The sequence below is a fragment of the Physeter macrocephalus genome, chromosome 21, assembly GCF_002837175.3.
Source record: "Physeter macrocephalus isolate SW-GA chromosome 21, ASM283717v5, whole genome shotgun sequence".
NCBI classification, from domain to species: domain Eukaryota; kingdom Metazoa; phylum Chordata; class Mammalia; order Artiodactyla; family Physeteridae; genus Physeter; species Physeter macrocephalus.
This window is the reverse complement of record NC_041234.1, coordinates 31,466,544-31,483,337: the sequence shown is the minus strand read 5'-3', so window position 1 is coordinate 31,483,337 and position 16,794 is coordinate 31,466,544. Positions and strand designations below refer to the sequence as shown.

General features: G+C 49.4%; 1 protein-coding gene across 1 annotated transcript; it reads left to right on the top strand.

The window, feature by feature from the left end:
* Positions 1-8,225: 8,225 nt before the first annotated feature.
* WAS (WASP actin nucleation promoting factor) lies at positions 8,226-14,948 on the top strand. The gene is made up of 12 exons (XM_007115709.2): positions 8,226-8,387; positions 8,758-8,898; positions 9,870-9,956; positions 10,063-10,165; positions 10,278-10,319; positions 10,413-10,466; positions 11,122-11,296; positions 12,304-12,346; positions 12,550-12,703; positions 12,913-13,319; positions 13,562-13,676; positions 14,723-14,948. Exons 1-12 carry the CDS (start codon positions 8,256-8,258, stop codon positions 14,776-14,778), a joined length of 1,509 nt encoding a protein of 502 aa, XP_007115771.1. The 5' UTR covers positions 8,226-8,255; the 3' UTR covers positions 14,779-14,948.
* The last annotated feature ends 1,846 nt before the right edge of the window (positions 14,949-16,794 follow it).

The window sequence follows — 16,794 nt, the reverse complement described above, 5'->3', positions numbered from 1 at the left end:
CGTAGGCTCTGTAGTTTGCAGCACGCGGGCTGTAGTCCAGGCACTCGAGCTCAGTAGTTGTGGCGCACGGGCTTAGTTGCCCCGCGGCATGTGGGATCTTAGTTCCCTGGTGCGTGGGCTTCTTTCTAGTTGTGGCACGAGGATTTTCTGTTCTCTAGTTGTGGCGCGCAGGCTCCAGGGCACGTAGGCTCTGTAGTTTGCAGCACGCGGGCTGTAGTCCAGGCACTCGAGCTCAGTAGTTGTGGCGCACGGGCTTAGTTGCCCCGCGGCATGTGGGATCTTAGTGCCCTGACCAGGGATGGAACCCGCGTCTCCTGCGTTGTAAGGCGGATTCTTTACCACTGGACCACCAGGGAAGTCCCTCAAAGAAGTTTTTGAAGCTTCCTGTCCAACTTGTAGCACTCACACAAGCTATGCTAACACTATGCATATGTATATCTTTATCACCCAATTTTCTGAAAGCTCTAGTGATTATAAGATTATAAACACACACAGTGGATTCTCCCATAGTTGCCAAACTTAGCAGATTAAAAAAGAAACTCTTTTTCTCTTCAAGTTGCCTGTAATCAAGGTATAAACAAGTTGATGATGATGAAATCTGTATAATTTAAAGGGCTCCAGACATACAGTGCAAGCTATATTTTTGGAGGTTTTTTTAAAAAAGCATTTTATTTTATTCAAATAGGCTCATCCTTTTATTCATAAGCTAAAGATCTTCTTCTGCTTCCCTCTGTCTTCTTTAATTGTATCACTTCGGGGTATATTTCTGTAATAGAGATTATATAGCTTATTGCATGTTGGGTTATACCATACCATAACCATTAGGGCAAGATCCCAAACAAAAACAATTCACCCCTCTCTATCTATGGCCCCTGAGTGGAGATACTAAACTGAAGTATGTATGTTACAAATCCAGCCACCATCAGAAAGAAACATTCAGTAATGACCAAGGGCCCACACTTTAACCAACCCTTTGATTTGTTCTACCCAGCACTCCAAGTGCCCATATACACACTTAAAATAACAATCTTCCCAGGATCAGAGCTGATACAAAGGCCAGCTTGTGTTTTCAGCAGTGGTGGCAGTGCTGGGCATAGACTTGGAATTTCCAAGCGAATTAAGGGAAACTTGCCCTATCTGGTGAAAGCAGGGGACTCAGGGATCGGCCTTCCTAAAATTGGGGGCACTGTGTTAAATTATCAGCAGTCTCCTCCAGGGAATTCCCCGGCAGTCCAATGGTTAGGACTCCACACTTTCACTGCTGATGGCCCGGGTTCAATCCCTGGTCGGGCACTAAGAGCCCACAAGTGCTGCGGCACGGCAAAAAAAAATAAATTAAAAAAACCCCAAAAAACAGTCCCCTCCCTTTCAGCATGTGACCGACTCAGGGCAGTGAACAGGGGGCCCCACTGCTCCATCTATATCCTTATGAATCATGTATTTATTCATATTTATATTTTTTATAATGCATGTAATCTATATTTGTATTTTAATTTACATATATAATGTAAAAGTTGCAGACTTTAAAATCGGTAACTGGCGATATTGCCTATGATGTATATTAAATAACACATGTCAATAATAGCAATCCTTTCCCATCTGAGCAGGCCTAATGCTCCAAAACCATCACTTTGCACATTGAATACTGGGTAAAGTGTTTATTCTCTTAAACACGTTTTGTCAAAGGCCTCGCCAGTTAGGGCTTTTAACTGCTGTAAGCTTTGTACCTGTTTTGTCAGTAAAATTAATAATTTTAGTACATCGTATTCGAAGACCACAAGATGTTCACTCTCTGATTTATGGTCTTGGGAGAGCCAGACACCCCACCGTGCCCGTCCTACTGTGGCAGGATCTAATTTTATTAAAGTAACTTCTGAGGGGCTTCCCTGGTGGCACAGTGGTTAAGAATCCGCCTGCCAATGCAGGGGATACGGGTTTGAGCCCTGGTCCGGGAAGATCCCCCCACATACGACGGAGCAACTAAGCCCGTGCGCCACAACTACTGAGCCCATGAGCCACAACTACTGAGCTGGTGCACCGCAATAAGAGAAGCCACCGCAATGAGAAGCCCGTGCACTGCAACGAAGAGTAGCTCACTGCAACTAGAGAAAGCCTGCACGCGGCAACAAAGACCCAATGCAGCCAAAAACAAATAAATTTATTAAAAAATTTTTAAAAAATAATATTTTTTTAATTAAAAAAAAGTAACTTTTGAGAGTTTTCCTAAAACCCTAACTCAAAGAACGCTTTTTATTTTGAGTAAACTATAGAATAAATGAACGAAGAACCACTGGGCACAGGCATGAAAACCCTAGTGGGTGAAATTACATTGTTTACGATTGTAACGCCCAGTGCACCAGGCGCCACGCCCTGATGTATGATCTTAGTAAACCCCAGCAGTAAACTCCACCTTCTGCCCCTCCTACACTTGAACAATCTGAACTTCTGAGGCGGTATTCAAACCCACCACCCGAAATCCCCAAAGCCCGGCTTAAGTGGCGCGGCACACTGGTCTGGCATCTACTGCGCATGCCTTGAGCCCATGACCAATGGGAGCCCGGAGCAAGGGAGCAGAGGCGGGACTATCTTATTCTCCGAACTCGCGTAGCTTCAAAGAACAACAAGGACGAGAACTCGGTCATAGACCAATCAGAGGCCATGGCGGTCTCCTGCTCTCCCCACCTGTGAGCCAATTGCCGGCTACGGTGCGTCGCTAGCTGCTTCGAAATTAAGGAATCGAGGGGGTGGTGAAAGTGGTTAAGATGGCAGATGTGAGAAGGCTGAGGGTGAGACCAGAGAGTGAGGCTCACCCTAAGCGGGTGGGAATCAGGAGGACAGGAGGGGGATCTTGGGACAAGCAGAATTGCGACACTCCCCTCTCCATTAGGGAATGAGGCAGCCGTCGTATCCCTCCCCCACAAACAAAATGGTATGTTGCAAGATGGCCACCCCCTCCGCAGTGGTATGATCCTGGGCGACAGCTCGCAGTGGTCCATTCCAGACTGCCCCGTTAACACTCTTGGGCTCACACAGTCAAGGGAGTGGGCGGCCCTTGGGACCCACTGACCGGAAAGTTGAAACTCTTAGAGTCACACACACTCGGGTGTGTATCCTTCTGGTGTCACAGACTGGGAAGTAGACACTCGGGGCCACAGATCGGGGTAGGGGGTAGGGAGTACCCATTTAGGGAAAGTTGGTGGTGACTTTGAGGTTGTGGGCAGTGTAGGGACCAGGAGGGGACCTTTAGCTCCCCGGCTGGTCCGAGGTTAGCAGCACAAACCTAGAAGGGAAGGAGAGGGCTGGCTGGCACAGTGTTTTCCCGTTCAGGTGGGAGGAGTAGGGCAGGAAACATGTGGTGGGTGGGACCTCCGAGGTTGGCCGGGAGGTCTCCAGGAATATGTCACGGCCCTGGAAGAGTATAGCTGGGCCCACACAATGGATCTCTGAGATGGACTTTGCAGCAAGGAAAAAGTTAATTCATCCAAGTTACTCAGCTATTCCATGAAAACAAACAACAATGCAAAATTATAACATGTTAAGCTCTGCCCTCATCACATGAATTATCTCATTTAATCTTCCCGATAGTCACTACTATTATTATCTCCACTTTATGGGTGAGAGAACTGAGGCACTGAGGGTTACCAGACTTTAAAGAGCTGGTAAGTGCCAGAGCCAGAGCCAGACTGTAGGGCTCCAGAATCTGGTTCTATCCACTGAGCAATTCTTATCTCTACAGTCGTCTCTGCTTTTCTGTGCACACCCTGTCCTCACTCCATCCTGACCAGGACTAGAAATCAGCCCCGCTCCTGAGGGCCCCTAAAGCACCCATTTGCCCGTAGCATCAGTGAACAGTGTAGACATCTCTGTGGGAGGGGCTGGCCCCTGCATACTCTGAGCTGTTTTTCTTCCCTCTTTCCCCATGGAGGCAGGTGAAGAGAGGACAGGGGAGCTCAGTGGGAAGAGGGCAGTAAATCACAGCATAGATATCTAGACCATACAATGATTATTCAACAAATAATTGATTGAGCTTTCGCATTCAGGGTCTTATGCTAGGTGGTGGGGATATGGCAATGAACAAGGCAGACGAGGGTCCGGTTCCTGCCTACCCTGGGAGTGTGTTTGGGGAATTCCTGGTAGGCAGACTTTTGTTATCACAATGATGGAGGTGCTTTGACATTGAATAGGCAGGGGCCTGAGATGCTGGGGGACAGCTCCACACCACCAAGACTCGTAACATCCATGATTGTCATTCCTGGATGGTAAAAGAGGCCTCCCAAAATGTTTCTTATAAAAAGGGAGCATTGGGTCCAAGGGTTGGGAACTGCTGTTTCCTTAGGCCTGTCCCCAGGAAGCACCCTTCAGTCAGGGGTAGGGAGGACCACGAGGGGCAGGAGGGAAAGGGGAGGAGAAGGCTGGCATGGCAAAGGAAATTTTGCCACCTTGGCCTCAGTTTGGCCTTTGAGGACAGCGGTAGTGAAACAGGAGGGAAAGGGGCAGGGCACAACTTTTAAAAGAATGGCATAGCCATAGGACATGACAAAAACTGACTAGAACCGACTAGGTCCAAGATGGTGGAAGATTCAACTTCCAATAGACCTTGAGCCTCATTATACGCTCATTGTAGTACATTAGCATACACTAAATGACACACCCATCAGTGCCACGACAGTTCCAAAGCGGACCATAAAAGGTCAAAAATGGGTGGTGGCCCAATTCCTGGAAATCCTCGCCCCTTCCCCCAAACTTTTGGAATAATCCTCCCACTCATTAGCTTATGAAATTACCCAGCCCATAAAAACTAAGCACGCTGTATTTCAGGGCCTCTCACCTTCTGAGATGGCCCACACTCTGTGGAGTGCTTCTCCTAAGGCCATTCCTGCCTTTTGAGATGGACCGCATTCTGTCTGTGGAGTGTGTTTCTCTCTAAATAAATCCACTTCTTACCTATCACTTTGTCTCTCACTGAATTCTTTCTGTAAGGAGACATCAAGAACCTGAGCTTCATTAAGTTCTGAGACCAGGTGTGTGATCTCAATTAAGACAGTTGGGGGCTTCCCTGGTGGCGCAGTGGTTGAGAGTCCGCCTGTCGATGCAGGGGACACGGGTTCGTGCCCCGGTCCGGGAAGATCCCACATGCCGCGGAGCGGCTGGGCCCGTGAGTCATGGCCGCTGAGCCTGTGCGTACGGAGCCTGTGCTCCGCAACGGGAGAGGCCACAACAGTGAGAGGCCCACGTACCGCAAAAAAAGAAAAAAAAAAAAAAAGACAGTTGGTTCAAGTCCCAATCTGGGTTTTGGCTGGGTTCGAGTCCCAGCCTGTGGGTTCAAGTCCCAATCTAAGTTGTGCGTGATTTCAGCAGGACCCTGCCCATTCCAATATCACCTCCGTGGGTTCAATCGCGTGGCAGTGACTGGGGTGTGGATGACACTCCCATGTCTTATAGCCGACAATGTCTTATTACCTACTCAGGACTTGAGGCATGGCAGTCAGAATCTTGTAAGCAATATCCCCTCAAAATAAAGCAAAATAAGCACAAGATATAAACAGGAAATGACTCTGTGTCTGGTGATCCCTGGGGTTTGGCAGAGAGAGGTGATGGGGGAGCATCGGGTGGGTGTAAGTTATTAGGCATATCCTGGTTCTTGGGGGTTCCTGGGTATTCACTGGATTACTAAGAAGTACGTTAAAACTGCTCCCCTCTGTGGTGGGCTGACTTGTAAGTATTCAATCCACTCTCCTGCTGAGAACAACCGGAAAAGCTAGATTAGGGTTTTTGTTCTTTTTTAATCTATTTGAAGGCCCAGGAGAGCAAATTACCTTTGAGGTCATCACCTCACCAAATACTGTCATCCAATACAGAAAAGCAAGAGTTGATGGGAACAAATAAAAGTAAAATAAACCAGCTCCAAATTATTAGGGCAGGTCACCAGAGCAATTCAATAATCTGAATAAAATGAAAAATGATTGTAAAATGATGAATAAATCACTGTTTTCCAGGGTGGGGAAATTCATTCTATTAGGGACTAAAATAATAAAAATCTACTTTCGGTTTTTCATTTGGAGAAAAATGTAAGTTTTAAACCTGTCTGCTCCTTAGAAGTAAGAACAGGAAATATACAACTTTTAAATGTTAATTTACAAAATAACCAGCAAATGTAGCAGAGGTTTAAAGCCCCCTGATGTAGACTTAAAGGGGACAGATCTAGGAGCGGAGAAAGAAGGAGAACAAAAGACAGAGAAGGAGTAGAAGAATTTTATTTCGGGCCCCATGTGGCATTTAACAGTTTAGGAACCATTTCTCACATAATTGGCCTCAGCTCCACCAGTCATAAGCTGTGTGACCTCGGGCAGGTTAGCTAAGCTTCTCTGGGCCTCAGCTTCCCTATCAGTAAAATGTAGATAGCTGGAGTGCTTACCTCAGGGGGTTGTCTGTGCCCATGAAATGAGTACATAAGTGTGAGGCACTTAGAAAAGGATCAGAAAACACTAAATCAAATTAGACATTAATCCCTCATTCATTCCTTCAAGAAACATTTATTGAGTGTCTAGTTTGTGCCAGATACTGGAGAGATGCCTGGCACACAGTGAGAGCTCAATGAACAGTGTCAACATGAATGAATGCAGTGGCTTCCTAAGGAAAAAGCAGGACCTTGCCCTAATGAACAGGCTGGAAGGAGCTCCAGGCCGGGAGGTATGAAATCACCCGGTAAGTTGGGAGCACCATTCGCTGGGTTGTGAGCAGAGAAAGGAGGGAGGGAGGTTGGAATTGCCACACCAGAAGGGGCCTTGAGCCTAGGCTTAGGAGAGAAGCTTGGCACCTGCAGGTGTGGGAGCCATACAGGTTTCCAGGGAGGACTGTGGGTCCTGCCTTGAGATGTGCTGTTTTCCTTCAGGTACCTGGGAATGCCAGGCACACCCCAGACATGCTCAGCTACCCCAAGCTGCTGTATGTGTACCTGAGAACTTCACGTCTCCAAACAGGCAACAGGCCCAGGGAGGAGTGGGGACCGAGCTGGCATTCACTTGGGGAAACAGTCTGTCAAAGTTAGAGCTATGCAAACCCTACAACACCCCAATTCCCCTCCTGAGAGTGTGCATGCCTACGTGGACCAGGAGATGCGTACAGGAGGGAACACAGCAGCCTTGCTGCCAACCACAAAAGCCAGAAACAGCTCAGATGTCTGTTAACAGGAGAATATGAACAAATTGTACAGTAACACAATAGAATACTATATAGCAGTAACAGGCAAATACGAATCTTAGTAACAGAGCAGGCGTGGAGCATCCTGATGAAAAGTGCACACTCTGTACCCAACCTGCCTGGCATGCAATCTGGGCTCTACCACTCGCTAGCTAGGAGCTACTGGGGAAATCATTTAACCACTCTGTGCCGCTGTTTCCCTCCATCAAATGGGCACGGTAAAAATTGTGTGTGTCCCCCGGGCTGATGTGAGGATTTCAATGAGTCAATATTTAAATGAGTCAATATTTCAGAACAGTGCCTGGCACACACGTTCAGTGCTACATGAATGTTTGTTAGATAAAAATAGAATGTTGAGTGGGGGGAAAGACAAGTCTCCAAATATCACATACTTTCAAAAGTTCAAAGGCAACAGCAACTAAACAAAATATTGCTTAGGCATTTATATATGCTATAAAATCCGTTTCTTACGAAAAGGGGATGATAAGCAGCAAGGAATTTGGGAGCTGCAGGGAGGCAGGGGTAGGGATGGGGAAGTTGAGCTGGGTGCGAGCAAGTTGTTGGGGTCTCAGGAGAGGGGTGGGATCCCAGGCGCTCGCTGTGGAATTAAAGGAAAAGCTTTAGCGCAGCAACCCTTCAGCGCTAGGGGCCTTGGACCTTGGGCCCAGACTAACTATAGATGCTTTGGGGAGGAAGGAGGCCGCCCAGCCCATGACTGCTCCCTGCCACACTGCAGAAATGCTGCAGTGCCCTGCTCTTGCTGCCAGCCAACCAGGGGGAGGAGGGCCCGAGCTAGTTAGAGGGAGATGGGCCCCAGAGAGTAAGAAAAAAGGAGGAGGACATGAGCTGGTGCAAAACATGGGTCTAACCAGTCAAATGGAGGAGGGCCCCAGTCTAAGGGAGGAGTAGGAGGAGGCCAGGCCCACCGAGGGGCCCCTGGAGGACTTGTTTCCCTTGTGGTTTTTTGCACTTCCTGTTCCCCTGCTCACTGCGAAAGTTCCTCTTCTTACCCTGCACTCAGAGCCTAGCTGGAGAGGACAAGGGCAGGAGGCACCATGAGTGGGGGCCCTTCGGGAGGCAGGCCTGGGGGCCGTGGAGGACCAGGGGTTCAGCAGAACATACCCTCCACCCTCCTCCAGGACCATGAGAACCAGCGACTCTTTGAGATGCTTGGACGGAAATGCTGGGTGAGCTGGGGATCTCCTGGCCCTCCCTGTGTCCCTTTCCTCTTCTTCGTCTCCTCCTCCTCTTCCGTCTCTTCATCTTCCCCATCCTCCCCCTCTCCTCCTTTCCCCTCCTTCCTCTCTCCTCATCTTCCCCATCCTCCTCTCTTTCTCTTTCTTGCCCTCCTCCTCTTCCTCTCCATCATCTCTCCTAGAATCCACTTACCCCCATTCACCAATCCCAGGAAGATGTCGATGTCCATTCAGTTTCCCTCTGGCTGCGGCTCTTCCTTCAGAGCCATGACAGCCATGGGCAAGGAAGGACCAGGTCTGATTCCCAGACCCTCTGGCTGCCCCTGACCAGATTCCACTGAGTCCTGTTCTCCCCTCCTAGACGCTGGCCACCGCGGTTGTTCAGCTGTACCTGGCGCTGCCCCGTGGAGCCGAGCACTGGACCAAGGAACATTGTGGGGCTGTGTGCTTCGTGAAGGATAACCCCCAGAAGTCTTACTTCATCCGCCTTTACGGTCTTCAGGTGACCCCCTCCCCCCCCTGGACAGACAACCCATTTTTCAACCCACAGACCCAGAGCTGTGTCCATAGCCCTAAGCCCTCAGGCAGATCAATGAACCCCTAAGCCCCAGAACCAAAGACTTCATCCAAATGTCAACCTCTGGTTTGTCTTTCTAAGTCCGCGATGACTGACCCCAGAGTCTTCATGTCAAGATCTATAACCCCCAATATTAGTATACCTCCTAAGTCTAATCTGTTCCACAAACTCCAAAAAAATGAGTACCGTATTTTTACCTGAACCTCCAATCTGTTCGAAACTCAACATTTTGGGTCTCAGAAATCGCCCATCAAAACTCCTGAACTCCAGAATTTTGCCTAGCTCCTAAGTCATAAATCTGTTCCACAAATCCTCAACTAAACTCTCTAAGCATAAACCCCAAATTCATCCTTCTAAACCATAAAGGTAGATCCAGTAGGACCACATCAAGATCCCAGGGCCATAAAATATTGACCAAACCCCTAAGCCATAACTCTGCTCTACAAACCTCAAATTGCACATATGTTGGCTGAACCCACCTCCAAAAAAACCTCCCAAGTCTATATGTCTGAACCTCAAATCTCAACCCCAACTCCTAATACTGGAGCCCTACCTGCCCAAATGAAGGCCCCCATAAAAGGGGGGATTTGGGATGATTCTACGAATGGGCTCAGTTTCCTAGGACTAGAGTCCAAAATCCTCAAATTCAAGTCCCCAAGTTCCACATCTAGGGCCCTGGACCCCAAATCCAAATCTCTCACTGAAGTGTCTGATTCCCATACTGTACCCCAACCCTCCACATCTGACACCTAGACCCCCAACTCTCTGATGCAGAGCCGGAAATCTCCAAATCAGATCCCGGGGCCCCGAGTTTGTATACCATGTTCCCTGTCCAGAAAACAGAGGCCTGCCACCCAGGGCACGCCTCAGTGCCAGTGTGTTCCCCACTTCTCCAGGCTGGCCGGCTGCTCTGGGAACAGGAGCTGTACTCACAGCTGGTCTACTCCACTCCCACCCCCTTTTTCCACACCTTCGCTGGAGATGTAAGTGACCACCTAACCCCTGGGCCTCAGTTGGAGTGAAGGGAGGAGATGGGAAAGGTGTGGGGGGGCCTGAAAGGCCACTGACCCCCCCCCCACGCACGTGCAGGACTGCCAAGCGGGGCTGAACTTCGCAGACGAGGGTGAGGCCCAGGCCTTCCGGACCCTGGTGCAGGAGAAGATACAAAAACGAAATCAGAGGCAAAGTGGAGGTGAGGAGGCCTTGGGGGAGGAAAAGAGGTTGAGCAGAAGTGAGCGCAAGAGTGGGGAGCTGGAAAAGCCCCTCTCACGGTTCTGGTTCCCAGTCCACCTGTCTCTCCACAGACAGGCGCCAGCTTCTGCCTCCACCAGTGCCAGCCAATGAAGGTGAGTCCTCTAGTGCAAGGAGGAGTAAGAAGGGGCTAGCCCCGGAACCTGTGGCAGGGTTGCGATAGCTCTCTACCCATTCCGTCTTCCCAGAGAGAAGAGGAGGGCTCCCACCCCTGCCCCCACACCCAGGTGGAGACCAAGGGGGTGAGTGCTGTTCTTCCCTGTGTCTCTACATGGGCAGGTGGGTGGGGGGTGGTGAATGGATACACAGGTGGGGAATGGGTGGATGGATGAGTAGGTGGGTGGGTGCAGCGATAAGTGGGTGAATGTGTGGGTGGATGGATTGGTGGTGGAAAGATGGTTGAACAGGGGCATGAATTGATGGAAGGATGAAAATATAGATAGATGTATAAGTGGGTGTAGAGATGTATAGGTGAGTGGGTGTGTGGATAAATGGATGAATAGATGGATGGATGATTGAGTAAATTAATCAATGAATGAGTGATTGAATGAATTCAGCAGTGAATAAATGAATAAGTGACATAACATTTCAGTCGGTGAAGAAAGTAACTATTGAATGAGTGAACGAATAATTTAATAAATTAGTCGATGAGCCAGTGAATAAATGAGTCAGTACTTAAGCATGAGTAAATAAATAAATAAATGAATCAGTGAATGTATGGATGGTTTATGGCACCCACCCACCCACTTCTCCATAAACCCTATCTGGACCCCTCACCCGCTCCCTCCATGACCATCAAACACACAGATTCCCTCAACCATCTTCCTGTCTCTTGCTTCTATGCTCTGGTTGGTAGGTAAGTGGGTCAGTGGCCCAGTCACCCATTTTACCCCACAGGCCCAGCAGCTGGCTCACTGTCCCTGGGGCTGGTGACAGTGGACATCCAGAACCCAGACATCACGAATTCACGATACCGTGGGCTCCCTGTACCTGGGCCTGGTCCAGGTGATAAGAAACGCTCAGGGAAGAAAAAGATCAGCAAGGCTGATATTGGTGCACCCAGTGGATTCAAGTGAGAACCTCTCCCCAGTGGGCCCACGGATCCTGGGGGTGGGGGAGCAGATGAGCAGGTGGATAGGAGGAGAGTTGAGTGGATGGAAGGATGGGAAAATGGATGGATGGGTGGGGGAGTAGGTAGATGAGTGGATGGGTAGGTGGGTGGGTTCAAAGCCGGAGACTAGGGAGAGGCACCAAAGGCACCAAGGTTGCCAACTTTTACAGAGGCAGTCACTCTCCGGGTCATGTAACTACAATTCATGACTCAGAGAGTGAGTGCCTCCTGAAATTTTACTCCCTAGGCACCTCACTCACCTCAAGCTAGTCCCACCCTAATCCCACCCTGGGTGGGCTGGTGGGTGAGTGGATGGGTGGGTAGATGGATAGTTGGATGAATGAGTGAATGGGTGGGGTGGAGAATGAATGGATGGGTAAATGGGAAGTGGGTAGGTAGATGGATGGGTGAGTGGATGAGTATGTGGTCTGATGGGTATATAGGCTGATTTGTTCACAGACAAGGTAGATGGGGATGGATAGGTGGCCAGATATGTGGATGAATGGACAGTTCAATGGGTAAATGGACAGAAGTGTGTGGTTGAATGGGTAGTCAAGTGAGTGAGTGGACGGAAAGATGGGCAAATGGGTAGATGGATGGGTGGATGGACAAGTGTGGGTTAGGACAGATTGGTGGACAAATGGGTAAATAGATGTGTGTGGACAGATGACTGGGGAGACAAATGTATATAGATCAATGGTCCGACAGGTGAATGTGAATGGCTACGTGGGCAAATAGATGGGTGGATGGATGGTGGAAAGAGGGCTGGGCGGACAGATGGGTACCACAAACTATGGACCCCTTCTAGTTCCATAACTACTGCTCTCACTCCTTCATTCACTTAAGACTCATTCATTAATTCTGGCCCCTCAGAGTCCCTCTGGGCAGGAGAGGGCAAGAGGGCTTCACTAGGAAGAGAGGGAAGGAAGGGCCGTGGGGCTTCACTGGGGTCTCCTCACCTCCCCCAGACATGTCAGCCACGTGGGGTGGGACCCCCAGAATGGATTTGACGTGAGTAACTCCAAAGTCCCCTGGACCCCACTCAACTCCCACCTACCTTTCCATAGTCCACTGCTCCAGACCTACCCCCCAGACCCCACCCTTCCCACACCCCTCTTAGATCCCTCTCTGGGGTGGACCCCGTTATAATCTGTGCCCCTTCCCTCCCCACATTATTCCCACACCCCTGCCCCGGCCTTTTTCCTCCTGGGCAGGTGAACAACCTGGACCCAGATCTGCGGAGCCTGTTCTCCAGGGCGGGAATCAGTGAGGCCCAGCTCACTGATGCGGAGACCTCCAAATTTATCTATGACTTCATTGAGAACCAGGGCGGGCTGGAGGCTGTGCGGAAGGAGATGAGGCGCCAGGGTGAGCCCCCCTCTTTCTGGACACCTCCTTCTTCTCCAACCCTGGTAGCTGATCTCTAAGAGATACATTGCAGGCACTCAGTCCTCATGGAAACCCCTATACCGCTCGAATTGGGAGTTGGTCGGTTAGGGTACCCATTTTACAAATGAGCAAAACTGAGGCTCTGAAGAAAACTATAATAATAGTTCTGTGTTATCTTTCCCCCTCAGAGCCGCTTCCACCACCCCCACCGCCATCCCGAGGAGGGAACCAGCCCCCCCGGCCCCCAGCTGTGGGGAGTAACAAGGGTCGCTCTGGCCCACTACCCCCTGTACCTTCGGGAGGTGCTCCTCCCCCGCCAACTCCCCGGGGACCCCCACCCCCGGGCCGAGGGGGCCCTCCGCCACCACCCCCTCCAGCCACTGGACGCTCTGTACCACCGCCCCCTCCCCCCGCTGGAGCTGGGGGGCCGCCCATGCCTCCGCCACCACCGCCACCACCGCCACCACCCAGCTCTGGGGACGGACCAATCGCTCCCCCACCCCCTCCTTCTCTGGGGCTTGTGGGGGGCCTGGCCCCTGGTGGGGGTCGGGGGGCGCTTTTGGATCAAATCCGGCAGGGAATTCAGCTGAACAAGGTGAGGGCCGGCGTGATGGAGGATTGGGGGACTGGGACTCTGGGGTGTGCTGCACAAGTCAGGATATTAGGGGGCCAGGGCCGAGACTGATGGGGGTCCCAGGATTTGGGGGTTGAGTGATAGGGTTGGGAGGTTGGTGGGGAGACTGCGAGTGTGTGGGAGGAGAAAGGATGATGAGGGGCGGGGAGAAGCGCTCCTCTCACAGGCCCTGAGCCCTGTGTGCTGGACCCTGCTTGCTGCAGACCCCTGGGGCCCCAGAGAACTCAGCGCTGCCACCGCCACCTCAGAGCTCCGAGGGGCTGGTGGGGGCCCTGATGCACGTGATGCAGAAGAGAAGCAGAGCCATCCACTCCTCGGGTGAGAGCCCCCCGTCCCCTGCGAGCCTGACATTCGGAGCCCATCCTGCCGGGACCCCGACCCTGGTTCCCAGCTAGTGTCAGCCTAAAATCACCCCTAACAGCCACCATCAATAGTAACATTAGCCCCATCTGTTGATGAAAGCATGAACATGAATCTTTTATCAGTCTCTTTTTCTACAACGTTAACTGTCATTATGTAACAGTAATATGATTAACTCTATCTATCTTTGACAATAATAACATTAATCCCATGTGTTCAATAGTATTAACATTAGCCCGCTATGTGATGATAACATTATAAGGAACCCCATCTTTGACCATCATATTGACTCTAACTCCATGTGTCAACAGATTAACCTTAACATATTATGTGATAATATTATAACTAACCCAATCTTTTACAATAACGTTGACATTAATCCCTTAATGTGTCAACAATATTGTCATTATATGACAATTATATGAGGATAATATTAACCTCAACCTATTATGTGACAATAATATAATTAACTACAACTTTGACAATAATACTAACATCAACCCCAGAGTCTGTTCACAAGATAAACATGAATCCATTACATGACAATATCATAACGAACCTCATCTTTTGACCAGGACATCATCATTAACCCCATTCCGTGTCAACAATGTTATTAACCTTAACCCATTATGAAACAATAATATTGTAATTTCCTCCACCTTTGCTAATATTTAAATCCACCCCATTAAGTGATAAGTCTGTTAAAATTAACCCCTTGTGTGACAATAATATCCCAACTAACCACACATTTTTGACAATAATTTAACCTCGACTCCAACTAGAACCCAGACCCCAGCTATAGTCCCTACCTTGGCCCTAAATCTCCCTCCTCTGAGGGGGCCCCTTCTTCATCCAACACACAGGCCCCAGATCTAATTTCCAAGCATGAGATCTCAGTCCCCCAGGGCCCTGAGTCCCAACCTCCCAGGCCCTAGTAACCCCTTCCCCACGGCTTTTGAACCCTCCTGCCCATCCTGAGTTCCACTCTTTCTCTCTCCCTCTAGACGAAGGGGAGGACCAGGCTGGCGATGACGATGAGGATGATGAATGGGACGACTGAGTCACCACCACCCCCACTGTTCTGTGCTTACTCCCCTGGCAGCCCTGCTCGCCACCCTCCACTCTCAGCTTCCAGCCCCTAAGCCCCGTTTCTTCCCCAGCCACCCCTTCCATGCTGTTATCGCTGACTGCCCCCCACTGACACTCACCCTAGCAATAGCAGGGGACCTTTTCATACAAAATTTCTCAGTTCTCCTCACTCAAGGATTTTTAAACAAAAATAAAATAAGTGTCTTTTTGTTTCTTTAAATCTTAGTTCCTTTATATTCCAAATGTGGGAATTTGGGGTCCTTTTTCCCCAAAGTCCTTTTTATTCCCATTTCATTTATTTAACCTTATAGGTATACATTCATTCATTCATTTGTTCCCTTGGTCATTTAGCCTGTACTTCTTTATTTCCTTCTGCCCTTGTTTCTTTCCACAGATATTTATTGTCAGGCACTACTTTAGGGGCTAGGGATAAGGCAGTGGGAAACAAACAACAAAAATTCTTGGTCTTGTGAGGTCAACATTCTAGGGCAGAAGACACACAAGAAACAAGGAATTAAATCGAAACAAAAGATAGTTATAAGACTTCCCTGGTGGCGCAGTGGTTAAAAATCCGCCGGCCAATGCAGGGGACACGGGTTCGAGCCCTGGTCCGGGAAGATCCCACATGCCGCGGAGCAACTTAGCCCGTGCTCCACAACTACTGGGCCTGCACTCTACAGCCTGTGAGCCACAACTACTGAGCCCGCATGCCACAACTACTGAAGCCCGCGCACCTAGAGCCCGTGCTCCTCAACAAGAGAAGCCACCGCAGTGAGAAGTCTGCGCACGACAACGAAGAGTAGCCCCCACTCGCCGGAACAAGGGAAAGCCTGCGTGCAGCAACAAAGACCCAACACAGCCAAAAAATAAAATAAAATAATTAATTAATTATTTTTAAAAGATAGTTCTAGATCATGATAAGTGCTATGATGTGCTGAGGGGAAATGACATTAAGATGGAATGTTCAGGGAAAGCCACTTGGAGGAGGTGACCGTTATTCTGGATCTAAAGAGAGAGGAATCAACCATGTGAATATTTGGGGAGAAGGGCATTCCACGCAGAGGGAACAGCCAGTGCAAAGGCCCTGAGGTGGGAAAAAGCTTGGTGTGAGGCTGAGTGTGGTGAATGAATGAGAGAGTTATTTGCTCATTCACTTACTTATTTTTTTTAAAAATAAACGTTCAATCAACACTATATTAGATGAAGAGAGTACTCGATGGTCAGACTTCCCCACTCTCCATGCACACAACTCACACACTACAATCCTGATGGGCAGGATCTCCCTCTCAATTTTAAAATTTGGTTCTGCCCAGTTCCCAGTGCAAACCAAGTCCTGGCCAATGGCAATGGAAGAAGCAAAGACTTAATAATCAGAGAGATTTGTTCTAGAACCTGGGCAAGATGCCTCACCTCTGAGCCTCAGTTTCCTCATCTATACAATGGGGGCAACAATATGTAACCTTTTCCAACTGGGATCCCACTGCGTCACCCTCCTCCTCTAGAACTTTCTCTCCAGGAAAAAATAAAAAGGCACAACTCAAAACTGTCCATGGTGTTTAAAGCTGTTTCCAAAGGAGTAATTAGAAACTCGTGTACATCAAAGCCTAGAATAGAGGTGCCTACTCCTTCCCATTTCTGAAACCTGGTGGATTCAAGATCTCAGGTTTCCTACCTTTAGAGGAAGAAGAAAGAGGGGAGGAAGATAAAGGTGAGGGGGAATTCAAAGAGGGCAGACTTCTTCCATCTGCAAGACCAGTGGAAGAATTTCTGAACCATCCAAGGGAAGCTTGAGGGGTTAGGGGAGGGCGGAGGTGTGGGGAGTGGGAGCTGGCTTTGTCCCTTAAGAATTCTCCCACAGCCGTGGAAGCTGGAGAAGGGGGGAGTCTCAGGTTCCCTTTAATTCTTTCATTATTCTTCATCCCCTACTCCACTCCCCACCCAACCCTGGTCGGTTCCCGTGGCGAGCACTGAGTCTAGGAAGGGTCTA